The sequence below is a fragment of the Dipodomys ordii genome, unplaced genomic scaffold (genome assembly GCF_000151885.1).
Source record: "Dipodomys ordii isolate 6190 unplaced genomic scaffold, Dord_2.0 Scaffold157, whole genome shotgun sequence".
Taxonomy (NCBI): Eukaryota; Metazoa; Chordata; class Mammalia; order Rodentia; family Heteromyidae; genus Dipodomys; species Dipodomys ordii.
The window spans coordinates 168,572-188,414 of record NW_012267373.1 but is presented as its reverse complement, the minus strand read 5'-3'; the positions used below and the strand labels follow the sequence as shown (position 1 = coordinate 188,414).

At 38.4% G+C, this 19,843-nt stretch overlaps 1 protein-coding gene across 1 annotated transcript in view; it reads right to left on the bottom strand.

Annotated features, from left to right (window-relative positions):
• Positions 1 to 19,843, bottom strand: part of Man1a1 (mannosidase, alpha, class 1A, member 1) — a gene marked incomplete at its 5' end in the record, with an annotated part of 158,233 nt that overhangs the window by 117,658 nt on the left and 20,732 nt on the right. The window contains one exon of the mRNA XM_013032775.1: positions 1,237 to 1,333. Coding sequence (XP_012888229.1) covers positions 1,237 to 1,333 — 97 coding nt within the window. The remainder of the gene's footprint in view (positions 1 to 1,236; positions 1,334 to 19,843) is intronic.

Genomic DNA, 19,843 nt, shown 5'->3' with positions numbered 1-19,843 from the left:
AAAAAAAAAAAAAAGAATGGGAGGATTATAGTTCCCAGGGAGAAAAATCTATGACATTCCATCTCAACAGATGGAAGCAGGAAGCAACAGATACCTGTTTGCCAACCCAGCTTTGATGGGGAGCTGCACATGGCCAGTTCCTGGCTTAAAATCAAAAGATCCTAGTTCTAGTACAAATCTAGGCAGGAAGTGAGACACTGTCTCAAAAAGAACCCGTTAAACACTAGGGCTGGAGGTGTGGCTTAGTGGTAGAATACCTGCCTAACAAGCATGACACCTTAAATTCAAGCCCTAGTATCTCAAAACAAAACATCCTTGAGGGGTAGGCCAGGAAGAAATCAAGTTAATTACAAAGGGTACCATGTAGGTCTCTGACCGAGGAATCCATCAAACCTTTGTGTTTAGTTTTCTTACATAATAGGAACATTAATATCCACAACACTGATCACAGAAGGTTGCTGCCATGATCAATTCAGCATGCAAGAACAGATAAACAGAAGTTCAAGTAACTGGCCTAATCTATACTCACTTTTTCAGATATAAACATCGGAAACCTTTGCCTTGACTAGCTTATCTATAAAGCCACAGCTTTTGGCTGGGAATGGTATCTCATGGTTATAATTCTAGCTACTTGAGAGGCAGAGACAGAAGGACCCCAGTTTGAAGTCAGCCTGGGAAAAAAGTTAGGGAACTTCTATCTCAACCAAACAAGCGGGGTGTGGTGGCACTTATCTGTAATACCAACTACTTGATTGGTGGACATAGAAAGACAAAAGCAAAGACCCTATGTGAAAAACAACCCAAAGCAAAAAGGGATGAAGGCACAGCTCATTGCTTACCAAGTGTGAGGCCCCAAGTTCAAACTCTAGTAACACACACACACACACACACACACACACACACACTGAAAACACAAAGCTTTTACCTGTTAGGATGCAATTAAATGCAACTGAGTAAAGAATTTTCTATTTGTGGCACTAGAAATCCTGATATTACACTCTATATCCATTACACCAGACTCTTCAGAAGTGTGTCATAAAGTTACGCAGGTCATTCTGTCATGCAGCCACAGTTCTATCAGAAGGACACACCATACAGTACCTGAAGATAACTTCATCAGGTGTAGATGGAGAGCCTGGAGAATCACTGTATCATACAAACTTTTCTGCCACCCATACGTTCAGGCAACTGGAAAGGAGATACTGTCACTAGGAAATCAAAGCTTTCACTACTCACCAAACAAACTGCTTGAATGGCCTTCTTTCGATATAGGTTTCAGTTCATTTAATCCCCAGGCATAGCGTTTATAATTATTCCAAGCATGTTTCATCATCTGAGGAAAAAAAGGACAATGAATTTACAATTTGAATTGAGAAGTTTTTGCTACAAAAGTGATCATTTTAGATTTAAAGGTTAAAACTTTCAGATTCACTACTTACTAACGGATGATAATTAATGATAAGGTTGATGGTGGTATAAATAAATTAGAACACATGAACATCAATATACAACTGAATTTACAAGTGGAATTTTTCTGAATCCATTTAATCCTATTTAATATAAACATAATATTTGATGTAAAAGTCAGTTTCCAGCAACAGAAATTTAGTTTATCTTGGATTGATAGGTCATTCTTAGTCAGACTCTATCTCTTTCATTCTCCCAACAGATTAGATAAGCAAATTTACAACTCACATTTTTTACAAGCTTCTATTTTGTTTACATCATGGTTATGAATTAGACAAATATTCAAGGTTATCACTTTAAACATATCATGATTCTTAATCAAGAAGTATAGAGAAGTATTTAAAATAGCTACAGGAAAAAATGAAACTTTAGTTATGATTAGATTTTGAAAAACTTTCACTTACTTTAATATAATAAATCTAATTGGATACATGTGTATGCATAATATATCCAAACACTGATTCTACCCATTAACAATTGAAAGACCATTTAAAAGCAATATTTTCAAAAGCCAAGCTTCTCTCCCTTAAATTAGTTATGTATTTTTCAATTATCTAATTAAAAAAAGACAAGATAGCCTCCTCAAATAGCTAGAATTAATTCAGACCCCTATCTTTGAACAAAAGTAATCAAAATACAGACATGACCTGAAAATCAGTTCCAAACTCTAAAATATCTAAAAAAATTACCACATAAAATTATATAGTACTTAACCGTTATTTCTCACAAGTCCTTAATGATAGCAATACAATTTTTTTCATGTCTTTACATGTCTCAGGACATGGTACTATTATTTTTTAAGGTATTGACATTTGAACTCAAGATACTTAATTAGAAAAGTTCTATACGATTGAGCCACATTTCCAGCCCTCTTTTACACTGCACTGATTTTGAAATAGGGTGTCACTTCCTGTCCAGGCGCATACCTGTACTGTAATCTACCTTTTTAGGATTCCTGTAATAACAAGGATTATTACAAGTGTGTGCCGGTATGCCCAGCTATCAGCTGGGGATCAGTTGAGGCCAGGGCTGGCCTCAATCATGATCCTATCTCAGCCTCCCAAGTAGTTAGATTATAGGCATGAGAACTTCTCATTAACTGTTTTGTTTACTTTTTTTAAAAATCACTATTACTACTATTAACAGCTACCAAGACTGTATTATCCGTTGGGTATCCTGAATAAATGCCTCCCTTCAATGCAGTATTGCAATATGTTTTATTGGCATGATTTGTCAGATGAAGAAGCTGAAGCCTGAGACTTAGAAATGACGACAAAGCCTGAGGCCTGAACTGCATCATCTCCTCTTATTGAGTCTGCAGTAGACTCTTCCTTGAATGAATCAATTGTTGAAACTGCAACAGTCTACAAGTATGTATCAGGTAATGTCCTCAAGGTTTTGTTCTTGTAAATTAACTTTATTCGGAAGTTCAATAGATGTGATGATCCCATAATCTGATTTATAATCCCTATAATGCTACTGATTCATCACATACCCATGGGTGAGTCATAGTTTTTGTGAGATTCTCTTATCTAAAAAATTGGGATCATAATTCCTCACAGGATGTATGTATGATTTCTACAGACATGACTTGCATTTTTTTTCTGCACTGAGTATACTGCTTTATTGATGGCTGGTAGTTACATGTTTAGTGAATTTTGAACCTACACTGAAACCAATTGTGTGTACATCGCACAAAACTGAAATCAATGAGCTTCTGAAATCCACAAAACACCTTGAGATTGTATCTCTGAGCATTATTTTTCTTTTCCTCTTTTACTACATTTGGTAAACTCTTCATTCTTGTAAATTTCCCAAAAAACTTAAAAATTCAAAAGCATTTGGAGTACACTTGAGATAAAAACAGAAAAAAAAGTTGTGATGACTTCTTTAAGCCCTCAGTTTGAATGGAAAGCAGTGTCATATACTATTACTAGTTTAAAGATTTCCCACGTAAAGCCTTCCCACAGAGGATGGGGTTCCTTTGCTAGAAATAATCATTTATATGATGTACTTCTAGTTCAGAACTTCCTTACATTATTACCTCTGTAGTCTACATTAACTTTTCTTATCTTTTTCTCCCAAGAGAAAAGCTGACACTAATTGCTTAGCTTCTTACATTTCAAAAGTTGCTGTGACACACTTCTCAAAATGGGTTCCTCATCCCATGAGATTTTCACGAGTTAAAGTTAGAAAAGAAGAAAATGATGTGGTCAGAATGCCTAGAATGGAACATCAGAAATCATTTCTCCAGTAAAGAGAAGAGAAATGGCCCATTGTTGCCTGGCTCCAGTGGCTGTTCACCTCCAGAAGTAATTTTCCATATAAAAGACAATGGTAGTGTCGTGAGTACATAGGTATGTCCCTGGTGTGCATGGAATAAATATGAGATTGAATCCACAAGTCCTATATAACATGTTACCTCTCTCTGACTTACGACTTATACAAATGTTTGGAAACATCAAAATGCTACTACTTGTAACTTCAACTTTAAAGTATTAGGCCACTAGCCAGCAGAGGGACCATGGGGACAAAAGCCTTTAATCTCCCCAGACAGTGTTATTGTAAGTTAACAAGACGAGAAGATCACTTCTAAAATTCAACTGCCATGAACAGGACTGATCCTTCCTCTCCCTTATTTTGTTTTGTAGTCTTTCATCCATTTAATTAGGGTTCTACAGTTTAACATCCCAAGAAGGATTAAAATAGGCCTAAACTAAAGGTTGATTAGGACTCTCATGAAAAGAGAGATAAGCTGGTAAGAAACCAAAACAATGGTTTTTTTTCTTTTCTTTTTAAATTTTATTTTATTGTAAAGATGCTGCACAGACAGGTTAGTTACACGAGTAAGGTAATGAGTACATTTCTTGTCGAGCATTGCTACTCCCCTTTGTTTTTCTCCTAACCCTTCCCTCTCCCACCTCCCCCGACTCTCCTAAAACGTGTTTCTCAGTATTTATCTTTGCCTTAATGAAAAAGTACAGCTGATACACTCTAGATGGAAACAAAGGACAAAATGACACAGAAGTTCATAATAACAATCCATTGTTTTGATCCAGAGAGGATGGGATTAAGATATAAGATATGCAAAAAATAACATTTACTTCTCCTTGACTCTGTGCTTATAGAAGAATCTTCAATTTGTACTTCTTTTCAGCTGACATTAGGGCTGAGTAATTAGGCAATGTCATTTACTGTGTGTCTCTCTCTTCATGAATAAAGAGGATGCTAAAAACTAGAAGGGAAGTATAAAAGACTATCTTACTTATAATCTAATAGATAATGTGTGGATGCTTAACATCTTCCCTCTCATGGTCAATACAAGTGTGGAAATACAGGAAAACAGTAAGGAAACTAGTTAATTGGTATATGCAACTTTACTTAATAATAAAGTTGTAATGTCTGTATGAATCAAGGTCAGTAGAAAAGATATGCTTTAATTTCCCCTAGCTATGTCAACATTTCATCACTCATATTTGTGTTTCCAGAACCTCCCCTTAGCAAATATTTCTATTTGCTGAAGTTTTAATCACCTGATCCTAAATTTTTAATCATTGATACCTTAACAAAACTTTTTGAAAATCTCATCATTTTTGATAGAATTTGATCATTGCACTTCAAAAACAGCTACAAGCTCATATCCATAGCCCCCTTCATCAATCTTACATAACATTTCCATTGTTTGCTGGGTACTGGTGGCTCATTCCTATAATCCCAGCTACACAGGAGGCTGACATCGAGGATCACAGTTCAAAGCCAGCCTGGGCAGGAAAGCCTGTGGGACTCTTACCTCCAATTAACCAGAAAACCAGAAGTGGTGCTGTGGCTCCAGGAGAGAGTGCTAATCTTGTGCAAAAAAGTCAGAGACAGTGCCCGCGTTCTGAGTTTAAGCTCTATCACTGAAAAAAAAAAAATTCTATTGTTTGTGGAGTGCAGTCCTTGGCTGAGTGATCTGGGGCCTGGTACTTGATCCTAAGATTGACAACTGTAGTTGGTAACAAGCCTCCAAGGGGAGGTATGCCAGTGTGTGTGGCTCTTGCTAATGGATAGAACTGGACTGAACTAACTATACCACCCACAGCAGTGCAAGCAGAGACATTCTGAGAAAGTTGTTGTATCTACAGAGAAGCTGTAGAACAACAAACAATGCTTACTGATTGCCAAACTCATACTCCTCCACAGGTTTGGAATTTTACCTCTTAGTGTTGTTTTCTTCTCTGTGTCCTCATAAAAGAAATCTCATTTATATATGAGTAATGTATAAGGACAGGCCATTAGTTCAGTCATCTAACTGGGTTTATAACCAAGTTCTGCTGACATTGATATGGCTCTCGATTAGCCAATGAATTCCTCTTGTCCTATTTTTGACATCCACCAAGTATGCATGAATGAAAGCACAGAGACATTGGCTGACATGGTGAAGAAATAAAACAATGATTGCAAAGAACTCACCACACTGCCTAGTACATAAATATTCAATGTATTATAGGCATCCTAATAGTTTCTATTAAAAGCCTAACCATGCTAGTTTCAAAATTCTTCTTAGCAACGTGTAAATAGGAGAGACAAATATAAACCAAGCCAGATAAATCTATGTCTCCAACTCTTCATAAATCTACAAATTTAAAAACACATACAGTCAGGCTGGGAAGGTGGCTCAGTGGTAGAGTGCTTGCCTTGCATGCATGAGGCCCTGGGTTCGATTCCTCAGCACCACATAAGCAAAAAGAAAAAAGCCGGAAGTGGTGCTGTGGCTCAAGTGGTAGAGCACTAGCCTTTAGCTGAAGAGCTGAGGGACAGTGCCCAGGCCCAGAGTTCAGGCCCCACGACCGGACCAAAAAAAAACAAAAACAAAAACAAAAATCCCCCCCCTCCATATACAGTCATTTGGTATCCTAAAAGGTGGAAGAAAGGAAAAAGACTAGAAATGGCTTTTCAGGTGAAGGGTAACTATTTGCAGTCATAAAATCCCAATTGCTCCAGGTACACCGTGTAATGGATTTGGTTCCAGGGAATCTAATGCTGACTTAAGAAAGAGATGTGACCACAAGAGTTAGTAAATGCACACATTTGGAATTGCACATTTGGACATTGCATGAAAAATAAAGTCTCTCACTGCATAAACCCATCAGAGGCATAGAGCAAGAGGCTGTTATCTGGAATAGAGCCAAAAATGCCCTTGGGTTTAGAGCCTTGCACTAAGTGATGGAGCATGGTGGAAAGAAATTGGAAAGACCATAGCAGCTTGGAGTGAAGACCACGAGGTTTCCCAGGGTATGTAAAGCAGGCAGGCTCTAAATGCTCGAATTAGTCTAGCAATAATTAGATATGTAAAAATTTGAGATGGATGCCCATGTTCTTTTGAGTTAATGGGTCTCAACCTATGCTAAGAGAAAAAGCGTATGGAAGGAGACAAACAAACAGGGGCCTCGGTTCACTTTTAAGTCTTCTTGCTGTGTAGTGTTAAAGGCAAGATCTAAAATCCAGCAATACTCATGTCTACTGCTCCAGAGGACACACAAGGCTGCCTCTGGTTCCTGTACAGGAGCTCAAGGAGGAAGATCCACCTAACTCACTGCTTGTTAAAGCTGCCAGCGCTGTTTCTTTCAGTATCTTAGGGTTGATGGCTTTGAAAACACTGACTTCAAAGCCTGGTAAGTTTCTGCCAAATTTTCCCAGAAATCACTTGATTGCTGTATAAAAGTGACTTCTAGAGCTTTCATATGTAATCTCATATTAACCTGTGGTGGGACTAGAAAAGGGTAAAGGGAACAAGATGAAAAGTAACTTGAGGGAAATAATTCAGTGTTCTCCAGACTTTGCCATTGGAAGGGAACTTCTAGGTAGGTGAAGGCAGGGCAGCAATGCAGCTAGCCACCCTTCTTTGCCTTATCTAATGTTACTCTACAGCCTCTGTGAATGAAGACAGCAGACCAGAGGGGCCGCTATCCCAGGCACAGGCACGATGTAGTGCGTAAGCCTGAACCCTGCTGTCTGAGGATGTGATCCTTCAAGCCTTTAGTCTGTTCATTCTTAGAAAAAGAGCAAACATCTATAGTAAGTGTGCCATTGAGGTGTGAGTGTTGACAGTAGGAGAGACTGACAGTGGGAGAAATTGTCTATGTAGGAACAGGGAACACAGCACACAGGAACTTTCCATCGTTTTTGTTCAGTTTTGCTTGATTGTAAAACTGATGTTAACAAAATAAGGCTTTAAAAAAAGAGATAAATATCATCTCCTCAGCCACCTGAGAAGATCAAAGGTGAAAATGCCCCAGAGTAGAAGACCTCAGTGAGGCTGGCTGACTACACCCATGCCCACCTCCCCCGAGTCCTCCCAGGCTTTGGAAGTTGGGCAGAGAAGGAGGACACAGAGAGGGCAGTGGGAAGAGAAAATGGGCATCAAGTGAACACAGAGAGTCAAAGATATGTAAGGAGAGGTAAATTAATGGGACAGGACAGAAAGGAGGCCAAAGTCAACTAGAGGTGACAGAATGCAGAGCCCGGTGTGACTCCACAAGAATCTGCACAATTATACCTAAAAGCATTTAGGATTCTCTTAGCAGGAACAAAGATGCCATGTAACACAGTCCCGGGAATGACTTTCACTGAGCCAGCCCCACCTCCAGTCACCTTCTAGATGTCATTTCCTTATACAGAGAAAAACCTCTCCCTGTTGGAATCATGTCCAATTTTATCCCTTATCAAATTAAAACATGTATTCATATGCTTTGCTCAATTTCTCGTTTAATGCTGAAATGTGTTAGTCTTCTTTACTTTTCCCTAAGGCTAATCAGGTGTTCTATCCCCAAGGTTTTTAATCTTAATGTTGCAATGGCAATTCTACTTATTGAGTAGCTATTGATGCCAGGCTGAGATTTACAAATGGAAACAGAGGAGGTTTGCCAGATTCGGAAACAGAATAATTGCATGGGATACACTTACACTAAGAAAGTATTTGTTGTTTATCTGAAATCCAATTTAACTGAGAGTGATGTATTTCATCTAGGTTAGAAGGTTAGGCTACATCCAATTGTTGGCTTGGGACCCACTGCCAGCTCTCTGGTTTCTGCCTTAGTTTTGGAAGAAAAAAAGGATCTCAAACTGAAAAGTCAGGCAGGGATGGAATGACCAGGAGTGCTTCAAGACTAGAATGAAGGCCTTGAGAAAAGCAACTGGATAAATAATACCCAGGCTGAACATGGTATAGGAAGATCATGTCTGAGGCCAGCCTCAGTCAATGTTTGCATGACATTGTATCTTTAAAACAAACCAAGAAGTTAAAAACCTAGGATCATGACTCAAGAGGTACAGTGCTTATCTAAATAAGTGTAGGACCTGAAATCAGTCCACAGTGTAATGATGAAGAAATTAATGAATAGTAGGATTAACAGGGAACAGTTTGAGCCATAGCCCACACCCAGCAGTGTGTGCTGCAGCACATCTCCTCATTGATAGGCACAGGTCTAACACTGATGTCTATTCTTATATCCATGACATGCAGCTTCCCACAGAAAAGTGATAGCACACTCTAGTACAAGTTGGCCTATAGCTGCCCTGGACTGTTTGGGCCCAGGGTAAGTTAGAAAAGTCCTTGAGAACCCTTGAAATCAGAAATATATAAATCATTATTCACCAACTTTTCAGCAATTCTCTTCTTCCTGGATGAGTACTAGCTTTCACATTTTAGAAAGTATTTAGAATTTTAGATTCTCTGCTCCACAAATTAAACAGCATGAGCTGTCATCATTGTGGGTTTTGGCGTTGGAGGCTGTAAGGAAGAAGTGAATGAATTTTAATTGTCAAACACCTACGACACTGTACTGTGAAGGGTTTGATACAATTCGCCAAACTTAACCCTCACCATGCCCTGTAGGGCATTATGATCCACGTTTTTATCAGTAAGGAAGCTAAGACCCAGCACCGCACAAAAGAGCAAGGTTATAAACTCCCTCATTCTGATTCTTTCTAGTACACCATTGAAAAGAAATCTCTGTTGCCTCCAAGCCATGGCTTCTGAGCTCTCCAGCTACTTCACTCATAAGGATGGAATTTTCTGGGGTTCAAGGATCTGCGGTCAGGCCTAACATCAAAATAACACAAATTTTCCAGGCATTCAGAGCTCATACCTGTAATCCTAGCTAGTCAAGAGGCGAGATCTGAGGATATGGTTAGAAGTCAGCCCAGTAGAAAAATTCATGATGTTCTTATCTCCAATTAATCAGCTCAGATTGGGGCTGAACCCAGTACCAGCACATATATGCACACACAAATAGCACGGATCCTATCAACTGTGAACTGTGACATAAGGATAGAGTCTCTCAGCTCAGCCCTCCCTTGCCTGCCTTGTCCTACAGCTTTCATGACCATCTCATCCCTCTGTATCAGTCCTTGCTCTAGCTCCTTTCCCAAGGCCTCCCCACCTGGTACATATGCTGCTTGGGCACACTCAACTCCCACCTGGTCTGTCACTCGATTTATGAAGAACTGTGAATCTTTCCTGGGTGCCAAGCTATAGAATGCACCACCAGTTTCCGTCAATTTTTGCGGTTTCTTTATGACCACCATCTGGGTAATATCTACTGGGTTTTCTTTAGTCTCAACTTGACTTCCTGTTTCTTATTGCCATGAGTGAAGTTGTTTGTTAATTCTACTGGAGGCTGCCAGTTCACCTTCAATGAGCGTGTGAGTTTTCTTCAGACCTAAATGTCTTCAATTCTTTGCCAGACCATTTTAAAATACCTTTTTTTTAAAGACAGCAGGAGATTATATTAAGGAATATTTAATGCTACTGTATGAATCTTAAGGAGTTATTGAGCATTGATCTCTCACTGAAATAAGAGACAATTTCTCTAGAAGGAGTTAGATGCCTGATAAAGTCAGTTTTGTATTTTTTTAATGGGAATTCTAGCACTCTCTACTTATAGAGGACAGATTATCCTTGTTCTCCTAGAAAAAGCCAATGTTTTAGTTACTGCTCAAAAAATTAGATCATGTGCATATAATGGTTTATCGATGACCAAATTCTGTTATTTTACAAAACCTTAATGATATTACCACATGAAAGAAGGTACAGGTCAAAAATCCAATGAAAACATACAAAAGAGCAAAGGAGAAATACTTAACTAATATGTAAGCACAACTTCTGCCTATTGAAAGGATAGAATCTCCCAAGTTTGAGTCTAGGACAGGACCTGTTCCCATACCTGGGTATGGAGAGTGTTAGTTTCTGGAAAGAAGCACTGTTGTTCACAATATTTTCTTTTCATAAAAGAGTTTTTCATCAGCTGAGGGTATATCACTTGCATTATTTCCTACTTTAAGTATCTATTTTGTGGTTAGTGACTCTGGACTTTATGCTAACACTGTAATTTCAGCTTAAAGGTTCATCATCAGGGATTCTGGTCTTTTCTTCTTTGGCTGATTTTTAACTAAGTGAAACCTATGTTTATTAGATTAGCCCAGCTAAGAGGTCTGTGGTCAATGTGAGGCTAGCCAGTGGAAACTTGAAAGCTGACTTTCCCTCTCTGATCCTCAAGCAAAGGAGGGCTCTTCCCAATATGAGAAGAACTTGCAACTCTAGAACGGTTCTAGGCACTCACAGAAAATGTATGTCCTCTGCTAGGATACCAGGATGCTGCTTTCAGATTCTAAGGAGACAGTAAGATTCATTTTGTGCAAAAAAAATATTACTTTCTGTGATATATCATTTCAGAAGATTTTCCTAATTTTAATATTTGCTATAAAAAGATATGTATCACAAACATGCTTAACTCATACATGCCATTCTACCACCATTCAGTTTTCACTGTACTTACCTTTCTGTAACAGTGACACAATGATTTTTTTTTACATTTCTTTTTCTTCTGCCCCAAAGTTCTTTTTTTTTTTAATTGTGAAAATACTGTACAGCAGTTACAATTACATGGGCAGGGTAATAAGTGCATTTATTATCAAGCATTGTTGCCTCCTCCTTTGTTTCCCCTTCCCATCCCTTCCCATCTTGCTTTTTTTTTTTACCCTTTTCTTACCTTATAGAAGACGTAGGTCGTGTCTATTGAACATTATATGTCAGAAAGTACTCAATGCTCTCCCTTAAGTCTCTGTCCTTCACAACAATCCATTAAGGAAGGCAGTGACTCATTTAGAGTCCAAATTATACAGATAAAAGATTCAAGGGTTAAATCATTTTACCAGGGCCATACCTATTAGCAAAGGATCAAGGCCGGCTGTGACACCTAAGATACATTGTCTGGTATAATGTCCTGACCGAAACATGTGAGCTATGGAATATGGAAGTAATTTGTCTTCCAAACATGCTTCCAAATAAAGAATTTCTGCATTGTTTCTTTTTTGTTTTTCTATTACCTAATTATTCTAATGAAGTTCAACTATTAAAAGAGAGACTTTCAGAAACATGCCATGCAAAATCGATTTCCAATCAGGTTCTAGTGGCTCATACCTGAAATTCTAATTACTCAGGGGGACTAAGATCTGAGAATCAAGGTTCAAAGCTAGCTTAGGCAGAAAAATCCATGAAACTCTTATCTCCAATTAACCATCAAAATTCCAGAACTGGAGGTATGTCTCAAGTGGTAGTGCTGGCTTTGGGTGAAAAAAACAACAAACGAGAATGTCAGGCCTTGAGTTCAAGCCTGAGTACTAGCACACTAGACATATACAGACACAAACACACACAAAGGTAAAAAAAAATTGTAGCCTTTTCTCTTGAGAAACTTGTGGATAAAGGCAGAAACATTAAATCTATTGGAAGGCTAAGGAATTAAGAGTGGCTCTTGCTTCTGTGCCATATAGGGAAAACAGTTACTAAGATACATTACACCTTTGGTTTATGTAAATTTTAACAGCTTCAACTTCTTTCCTTTGAAAGTATTTGTTCATCTTTATTTGGGTATTCCATATATTTGTCTTGAGGTCTGTATTCTTGGCTTCAGTGGAGATGATATTTAATCACTAATAGAATAACCTCATTTCATTTTGTGACTGCTTAAAAAAAGACATACTGTTCCATATCCTTGATTATATGTTAATAGTATTGTAAACATTAGCTTAAAACTCCACTAGAGTTTCATTTAAGATTCCTACTGTGTTATTAAGACTATTAAAAGTAGAAAAGCACTATGTTGGATGTCATATGACACAGTATCATTTTAGGGCAAGCAGTAACTTCTAATCCACTTGTAGTATGATCACCCTATAAACCACAGAAGATTGTCGAAGCTCTCTTGTAAGTGATGGCAAGGATTTCCCGGGCTCTACATTCTGGGAGAGTTTGAAATTCTGATAAAGCCTTATTTGAAAAGAGAAATCATCATTCATTTTGCTGTTGCTGGATGGCAAATGCCCAGCATTAATTATATGACAGATCCAGCGGCCTGTTAAAATAGACTCTGCATTGCTTAGTTCTTGCTTGGAGTGCAATGACTTCCAATTTACTTCAGCTTAAAAACTGGCAAAGATCTCATAAATTTAAAGAAGAAGAAAAAAATGCCAAGTTTGCCAGCAGAGGTCAAATTATTTTGCTGTTCAAACAGAATACACATAGATATAAAACTAATATAAGTGGAAAAAATATGAATAAATAGTCCACTATGTAGATGGTATAGACTAGGCTACCCCATACCTGAGTTTCTTATTCCTTGTTGGCACTAGGGCAGAAGCTGTAAAAGCCATTAGCCTCTCCACAGCTAATGGTGGTGACAGGACGAGGTACCAGCCCATGACCTACTTGCCAAGGTCTGCAGGTGGTCCTGCTTTTCCCTCATCAGCCCTGAACCAAATGTGACACATGCAGATGTTGGATCTGCCTTTCTAAAAAGTGTTCTACCTGAAAAAAAAACTTTTTAAAGTAGTATTTTTTATTAAATATTGTGTATTGGGTTAACAAAACTGATCACTTTAAACTAATGTATGCTTAGTTGCAATTAAAATGAGATATTTTAGAGTATTCTAGCAGTTATAATTTTTCTCTACTTTCAAATTTCTATCCCTCATTGTGTGTGTATACATGTGTATGTGAACAAATACAATGTTCTCCTCCCAAGTTTGATAATAACTATACCAAATCCTATTCAAAAATAGGTCAGTTTATTTGTGATCTTCCACTGTCAATTTCCATATATACTAGTTCTCTCATACATTGCATTTTCATGGTTTGTACAATAGCAGAATTCCACAGCCCTCATTTTTGGAAACAAGACTATTGCTCCAAACAGAGAAGCATGACCTTCCACCATTGACAGAAAATACCTTTCCAGTGCTGAATATAAAATACTGTCTTTGGCTTAGGTCCCCTAACTTGATTTAAAATATCCTTGTTTTAAAATGCTCCTTGGAACCAGAATGTTTTGCCTTCCACCAGGATGTGCTGTCAGAATTTATGAGGGATCTGTCCTTCCTGCCTGTTTCCTTGGTCCTACCTCCGAAACTCACACAGCAATGAACTAGTCATTTAGGAATTTTACTGTCAGGGAACTGAGGTCCTGAAATCAAATGGACCAATACATTGCTGACAAATGTTTATACGGGGCATGGATTCCACTAAGGGATCAGCAACTACAGAATACACTCTCATACAAGGCCACACTTTCGTCAGCCAGGTAAAAAGCACATTTCTAGAGATTCAGATCGACAGGGTGAAACCTGTCCTAGATTTAGGTTCTCAGATCACAAGCAACACCCATTCCTTTGTGCTGGTTTGGAACGTTTATTCCTGCCCAGTCTTCTGGATGGTTATGTTCCCAGGCCTCTACTACACTTAGCACCTATCTCCAAGGGCTTAGAGCAGGGCTGTGTGGCTATGTGACTGGATCAACTGCTTTTTTTTCATCATTCTGACCTAAGCCTTTGCATACTTAAGATTCATGATTACAATGACATGTTTGGTTAATACAGACTCAGATCTCAATTCTTTTCTATGGACTCCTGGCAACCAGCCATCTCTTAATAGTTATCACTATTAAATGCCATCGTATACACTTACACGGACAAGTTACTTACACAGGCAAGTTACTTACATGAGTTTTGTTACATTTGCTACCAGGACAGTTCTGCTTATAGATACTAGTTCTATAATGTAGCACATATAAATAAATGCCTGTTCTTGTAATCCAAAGCACTTCTCCAAATCAACTACTTCTTGATAAAGAAATGGAAGCATTTCCTCCAACTTTCACGGATTTTCCAAAATAAATTCTGCACAAACCACTGAATTATGAAGTGGTGAAACAAGATTGGGTAACCGTCATTTCAAAATGGAAGAAAGGCCTTAACCAGTTTCCAGTTACTGTGAAGCTTGATCTTTGAAGTGCTGCTCAAACATGCAACCCAGTCAGCCTCTGTCAAGGTGGCTGCTGACAGAGGAGCTTCTCCCTTCTAACAGCCTGAGATCACAGCAAACAAGTTGGATTTTGCCCAAACCCTTGGAAGATGCTAATTACAGTTAGACCTACTCCTTCTTCAATCACAGTCTGTGAAGAAGTACTTATCACTCTTCCGCTTGTCACAAAAACAAACGTAGAATTTTAACAAAGATCACATTACAACATGTATCTATTGAAAACTGTTTTTGCCAGTTTCTAGCTGATATTAAAATAAATATGGAAAACATGATTTGAATAAAAAATGCTTGCTTGCTTCCTTAAAGTATGTCTTTGTTTCCTTTGATGTTTACAGATTCAACGTCATAATATAGTGACCCCAAAACAAGGAGTGGGGATCACCAGTGCAATTAACAGCTTCCTGCTGATATTTACAGATGCCAAGGGATTGCTAAACACCACAAGACAAAAGTTTTTTGATTACAATGTGTTCATGAACTCAGATATTTTATACCAATACTGGGCCACAGCAACATGTAATGAATTACCAGGGTTTTTTGAGTACCTAAAGATGGCCAGCATGTCAGGGTTCTGCTTAATCCATGACACTATTCAATTGCAGGTTACTGGTGTGTTTGTGTCCTGTGGTTCTGTTTCTCCAAGTGGACAATAGAAGAGAAAATATGTGAATGTGCTCGATTATTTCCTACTCTCACTGTATAGTGGTCTAATCCATTCTCTGTACCCTGTGGCACTTCAGGTGTTGGTGATCAACTGACTTATCATTTAAAGGACAAATTCTATGCACTCAAAGATGGATAAATAGCATGGCTGGTGGCTCACACTTGTAATTCTAGCTACTCAAGAGGCTGAGTAATTTAAAAGCCAGTTGGGGCAAAAAGTCTACGAGACTTCAACTGCAATTAAACAGCAAAAAGCTAAATTGGAGGTACGGATCAACTGATACAGTGCCAGCTATGAGCACAAAAAGTAAGCAAGATCAAGCTTCAGTACTGTCACAAAAAAGAGCCGATAAACAAAGTCTTGGGTAGTGTGAATAGTAACTCATGCAGTTAAAGCTGAAGTTCAGGTGACAGGAGAAATGGAGTCATGAGATGACAGAGGTGAATAATGGTGGAGAAATCAGTAGTTGAAACATTCTAAATCATCAAGAATGCCTATGGGATGGGTGGGAGTGAAGAGAGTACACACAAAGCCTTATATAATATTCAGAAATGAAAGTAATACCAGCAAAATGTTTCAGATCTTGCATATCCTATATTGCAATCTATGTTCTAACTAGACTACTGTTATGGGCAGTTTTCTTGGCTGTCACTACAGTGCAACAGACAGAGTGAAAGCCAGTTCTCAAACCTAACTAATTCCTTTCCTGTGATCTACAGAACAAAACCTCACTAGAGAATAATCAATAAAACTAGAAATCCCACTAAATTTTTCATGGGAGCAGAACATTTCTGACCCCATGTGTTCTAGAGATGATGCACACTTTCCCCCTGTATCTATGTTACACATAAAAAACAGGTGCATAGATCTACGGAGAAAATTCTTTTTTTTTTTTTTAGTCACTAGAATGAGGTCTCTCTGCCATTTATTTTACTGTGGAAAAGAACCTTGTGATTTCTCATGAGTTACTTCAAGCATGAGCATTGTTTGCTCACTCTTGATAGGCAAATGTCTTATTTGCCTAGTAAGTTATTATTAAAACTATAAAAAAAAAGATGCTAGGTAAGAACAGGCTTGTCAACCTTAGCACTGTTGATGTTTACAGAGGATAATGCTTTGGGTTATGCTGAAGTGGGGTGGGAGTAATCCTGAGTATTGTTGAATACTGCCTCCAAATTTTGGATGCCTGTATCTCATCCTCTAAACACTGTCAAATATACTCTAGGAGGTCAAAACAGTCCTGAGAGCCACAGACTTAAACACTGTTCAACTAAAGTAATAAACCTAATTATTTGCTGAACAATGGATACTAGTCACAATTCATTCACCTTCCATATATATGTAAACTCTTCCACAAATACATTTAACTTATTCCCCAATGCTATCTCTAAAAAGGGCCACATTCTCCCCATTTTACAGATGAGAAAACAAGTATGCAAGTATACACTAGACATCTGAGTGGCTGTCAGGGTTGAAATAAAATTCGGGGAGCCAGGCTTGAATTTGTGTTCCTAACATTTATGTTTGCAAAGATGTAGAGAGAATAAATAATTTGGAATTCATCTTAGTAGTTTTCATAAATACTCCTATGGAGTTCAAAATAGTTATTTGTAAAATAAGAACTATAATAAGCTTAAAACAAGATAACTATCCAAGGTAGTCAGGAATAAAAAATAAAAAGTCTGAAGAAACAGTGGGATGTGCTTATATCAATATTCCTTACATGTATATACAATTTTTCTTCTTCCCTACTTATTTGCATATATACAGTTGCAACTACAAATTCATTATTATAAATCTGTTTCTTTTGATTTGTGTTACTGTTACTTATAACAAGAAGCCCACAGTTCCTCTTGGGTGACCATTTCTGTTTGCTGAGTACAAGTTACAGAAACAGCCTGCCTAGTCACCAGGGACCATGCCTAGCTTCACATACTGCACACATGTAGCACCCACAAGAGGTCAGCAGTGTAAGTAGCCCTCAAAGTTGTCAATGCTCTAATCCTTGACCTGTGAGTATGCTATTTTACATGGAAAAATGGATTTGGCAGTTGGCATAAAGTCATTTGAAAACAAGCAGATGGACTTTAACATAAAGAAAAGAGCCTGAATTCTTCAGTGAATTCCAATACTACCAACTGGGCACTTAAAAATAGAGCTTATCCTTCATTTGGGGCTCACAGATGCAACAGAAGGAAAAGTCTGAGATTCAATTGAGCAAGACTTGATGTGACATTGATGTTTTAAAAAAGAAGGAGAAATGCTCATTCCCCGGAAGGACAAAAAGAAAGTTAACATAGTCGGTATGCATGGATGACATACAAATTCATGAATATTTCTTATTTTAAGGGTTCTATTGTATAGTAATAATGTATTCTTAAAAACTGCTACGAGATGTTAAATATTCTCAATTCTCTCCCCCCCACACACACAGTATAAATGAATTTGCAAGCAGATTCTCCCTGAGAACCTCCGGCTCAGAGCCCAGACCAGCCGATATATCTTGCTTTTAAGCTTTAGGAAAAGCCAACAAACCCACTCCTTCTCTGAGGTATGTGATATAGCAATTTGCATTGTTTCGACCCAGTGTGTTTGTGGTAACTTGTTGCCACAGGGACAGAAAATCCACACCACAAAACATGCTCAAGACAAGTAATTTCCTACTGCCATTCCATGAATTACTACAAATGGCAGAAAAGGATTAGAAGGCTGGTCTTTCAAGTCCGTGAACTGGTCCCTTAAATCATCAATATGTTCATAAGTTTCGTAACATACAAATACTCTGGCATCAACTCACTTATGGGCTCCTACTTTCAATGGCTATGAAAGTAGGCATTATCATCACTTTTATAGATGAGAGACGAAGGCTCAAAGCCCTGTGAACGTACACAGGGTTAGACTGCTAGTAAGTGACAAAGCCTTGAGCTTTTTCATCTCAGTCCTTTTGTATGTGCTGCTTTGAATAGTAGAAATGAGAAAAATACAAAGATTTAAACCAAGAGTCATAAAAAAAACACAAAGAAATGATTTTGTGCTGGCAGGAAAAGAAAGAATAGGTAAAAATACATGGAACTAGTAAGGTTTAAATCTAGTCCTAATGGACTGGTAGGATTTCAAAAGATGAATAATACCTGATTATTTTTGAAAGTTGGGATAATCTCATCCCCCTCCACCTTTGTGTGTGTGTGTGTGTGTGTGTGTGTGTGTGTGTGTGTATAGCACTAAAATGCCGAGACTTTATCACATTATGAAGCAGCAATGCAGTATGCTATTAAGTGATGAGCATCTCAGGGCAAGTTTGATTCACAAACTAGTATTTTGCAGGCATGTTTATAACACAGGTAAGGGAACAGCATGATCATGCTTATTGCTGGTGAATGGTCCTTTCAAGAGGGCAGAAATTTCTATAGTAAATACATAGCAAAAACCCAGACCATCTACCTCCAACAAGTAGGCCCAGAAAAATGTTCAGTAAGACACAAGCAGCAAAGCGGATGTCTGGATGCAGCAGAGATGCTGGGAGGCCTCTGTGCGGACAGGAGGAGGCTCCATCACTGAGGAGGCTCCTGTGCCATAGCAACACTGTAGCAAAAGTCAATACTCCAGCCCCTGGTCATAGTTCGATTAGATACCTATCGAAAGTTGGGTCAGATTCTCCATTGTGGGAATTTGGAATTCAATCTCTAAGAAGCTTGTGAAAACTTTATTAGTGCTTACACTTACTGGCCATGTAAATACTAGGATTAATTCATAGAGAGTTTGTTTGCAGAGGAAAGAATAAAGCAGGCATGTCTAGAGACAAAAGAGCAAGTAACCCAAGGGGGGGGGGAAACGAAACAAAGCAAAGCAGGTAACAAGTGATCACAGTCTGAGGTTTGTCATTGTACACTTCCTGACATGGATAGTCATCCCTCTTCCCCCTGATTTTAAAATTTGTAATACACATTTCTGGTCCTCTTGTTTAGCCTAAATGGGGTGGATTTACATTCTTACAAATGATCTCTTGCATTGCATTTTCTAAAAAGCACCAGAAACTATGCATTCCCTATGGTCCAAATATCTAAGATAGCGTCAAGATGAGGTCAATCAATTTGTCTGCCTTCTTCAGATACGGCAGAATGGCTGAATCCTATTACAAAGGAAATCAGACTACCAAACAGCTGGTGTCATCCTAACTCCATAGCTGCCCCTAAACCATATATGTGTTCAGCAAAACCCTGCATGCTTCTGCCTCTTTCCTCAGTCCTCCTGTTACCTCTCATCATACCACAGCTCCTGTCCTGTCCATAGAGAGCTGACCTTCTTGCAAGGGTTCTCTGTGCATTTCCCTGGAGCCACACTACAATACGGCC